Raw genomic sequence first — 2,561 nt, 5'->3', positions numbered from 1 at the left:
TGCAATTGTGCTGTTCATTCCTCTCTAGTGGGTTATACAGTCATCATTGCTATCAATTCCTCCTCCCTCCTCCCTCCCTCTTCCTTTTCCCTCAGGAGATCATTACTCCCAATACTGTTTCTGAAGGGTGATCTATCTTGGCTTTCATGTATCATATGATTTTAATTATACAAGTGGACTTATGCAGGTCTAACAAGATTAATGAGGTTAAACAAAGATCATATTGGTAAGGGGAGAAAATATTAAAGAACTAGAGGATAGTTATATATTTCATCAGTGCTATACAGTACCCTAGGTGTAGCATCCCCTCAGTTTGGCCCTTCTGCAAGGGACTGTCCAATTATCTTACAGGTGGGTTTGGGCTCTCCACTGTGTTCATGCTCCTTCATGTCAATTTTATTGCTTGTTTTTGAACTTCTGATACCTACTCCCCTTGACACCTAACGATTACACAGGTTAGTGTGGTTCTTCCATGCAGGCTTTGTTGTTTCCCTCTTAGAGGGCTGCTTGTTTAATTTCGAGTCTTTAAGACCCCATATGCTATATCTTTTAGTAGCCAGGCACCATCAGCTTTCCTCACCACATTTGCGTATGCACCCATTTTGTCTTTGGCGATTGTATCAGGAAGGTGAGTTTCATACAGTGCCAATTTATTAGAACAAAAGTGTTCTTGTATGAGGTAAGATTTTAGTGGATGTCCAAGAGTTTTCACAAATCCACTAGCCAGCATACCTCAGGAAACCTGTAGGCATCCTTCTTCTGTCTCCCGTTTCCTCTCCAAGCATGCTCTGAGGAAGAGCATTCACTCAGGTTGGCCCTAGAAGTGTCCAGAAAATAACTTTTACATGACTGAAAGTTAGCAAAATAATGTTTAACTGGTCTCGTCATCGTCTTGTGTTTATTAAAGCATGGTATTGTAAATGTGAACCAATCAGAATTTTCCTCTTGTGAGTTCCTGAATCCTCTGTATTTATGTTTGGTGAATTTTTTTCATTGCAGTTCTTCAGTGATGCTCTCCAAATCTGAATGGTTTCATTCATTGAATAAACTCTGGAATAGAAGCTCCAGTTTGCTCCTGGGGTAGGATTAGAGGTGTTAGCTAAATGTAACCAGGCGAAAAGGGACAAAGTACTAATGGAAAGTATCCTAAAACAAAAGAGGATGTGATGGCACACTTCCCCATGCCTTCCCAGCACAAAGGGGGGGTGAAGGACAGAGAAGACACATACCCTCACTAATGGAAGAGATTTTAGAGAGCAAAAAGGGATGGGTGAAGAAAGGCAAGATGGTCACACTCCTCTACAATAGAAGAATAGACTCCAGGGTTTCAGAGCCGGGGAACAAGGTCACAGTGTAACTTCTGGGATACAGGGCTGTACATGCCTGGAAAGGGGAAATGCACTACAGAAAGCCAGTTGCTAAGCAAAAGTTTGGCAATTGAAGATCACCCAGAAAGTACATGGGAGAAAGACCTAGAGATCTCATTCCATTAATATTACAGCCTAGAAAATTAGATGAATGGGTCGCTCAAGGGCTGCTAAAGCAACATCAGCATTTCAAAACTGCCAGTGGCTCCTTCATATATATATATCATGAAGTCAGATACATTTCATTGTAGCAATGCTCACTTCAGCCCTGCTTGGTGGTCCACGTGGAGAGAGAGGAATGGAAGGAGGAAAAGGGAACATGGGAGTGAGGACTGGAGAGGAGAGGGGCAGCCGACCAGAGGTCAAGGTGGAAGAATGAAAGAGAGATCTCTCTTGCTAACCCAGGCCTCTATACCTTTGGGGCGTGCAAGCCCACTGATTACAGGTAAAGACATATGTCACAGGAAGCAGTTGCACTATAGGTTATACAACAATGAGAGGGGGACAATCTAGGGATATACACGCAATAGGAACAGGGGGTATTGGGGGTATACTTGTGACAAGATGGGCGGATCCTAGATTTAGAATGGCAGCTTAACTTTGACCTATTCTCTGGATGTCCATAGGAACCATTATCAGTAGGCTGTAAATCCCACCTACAGGAACCAAGCTAATGGTCGCAAGCCTCAGGGAGAAGTAGCCCATTGTTCCCAGCGGCAGGGAGCAGGCACACCCTTGGTGGGAGGAAAGGCAGTCTGGCAGCTGATTGCCTCAAGGGAAGTAACTTTTACCATTAGCTGCAAGCAGTGTCCTAAGTCTAAAATATTTGGGGGAGAAATCTTTCGGCTTCCCACAATGGAGACTGACGTCCAAAGTTAGGGCATCCTCGGGGTTATGTTTTCTTCTATGGCTGTAGGAGAAGGTTTTCCCCAGGTCTTTCAGATGTGGTTGGACTTAAGCGTTTCTTGGTGCTTCTTGGCTTGTAGATGAATTTTTATGTACTGTATTCCCCTGCATGTGATTCCATTTCAGTGGCCCTTCTCGCCTTTTATTAAGTACTATTCAGAAGGGATTAGGAAACACCTTTTTCTGGTATGGCCTCATTAATTTATCTGCTAACAACAACTAAGTCCTATTTCCAAACAGTCACATCCACAAGTTCAGGATTAGGACTGAGTTAGTTAATTGTGCCAA

The 2,561-nt window shown here is 43.3% G+C and overlaps 1 protein-coding gene across 1 annotated transcript in view; it reads right to left on the bottom strand.

The window, feature by feature from the left end:
* Positions 1-2,561, bottom strand: part of FSCB (fibrous sheath CABYR binding protein) — a 56,104-nt gene that overhangs the window by 607 nt on the left and 52,936 nt on the right. The window contains exon 2 of the mRNA XM_030884880.2: positions 733-817. Within this exon, the coding sequence (XP_030740740.1) occupies positions 733-817 (85 nt within the window). The remainder of the gene's footprint in view (positions 1-732; positions 818-2,561) is intronic.

This window comes from Echinops telfairi, unplaced genomic scaffold (assembly GCF_000313985.2).
Source record: "Echinops telfairi isolate 266 unplaced genomic scaffold, ASM31398v2 ScPeMD7_18;HRSCAF=68, whole genome shotgun sequence".
NCBI lineage: Eukaryota > Metazoa > Chordata > Mammalia > Afrosoricida > Tenrecidae > Echinops > Echinops telfairi.
This window is presented reverse-complemented; position numbering and strand designations above follow the sequence as displayed.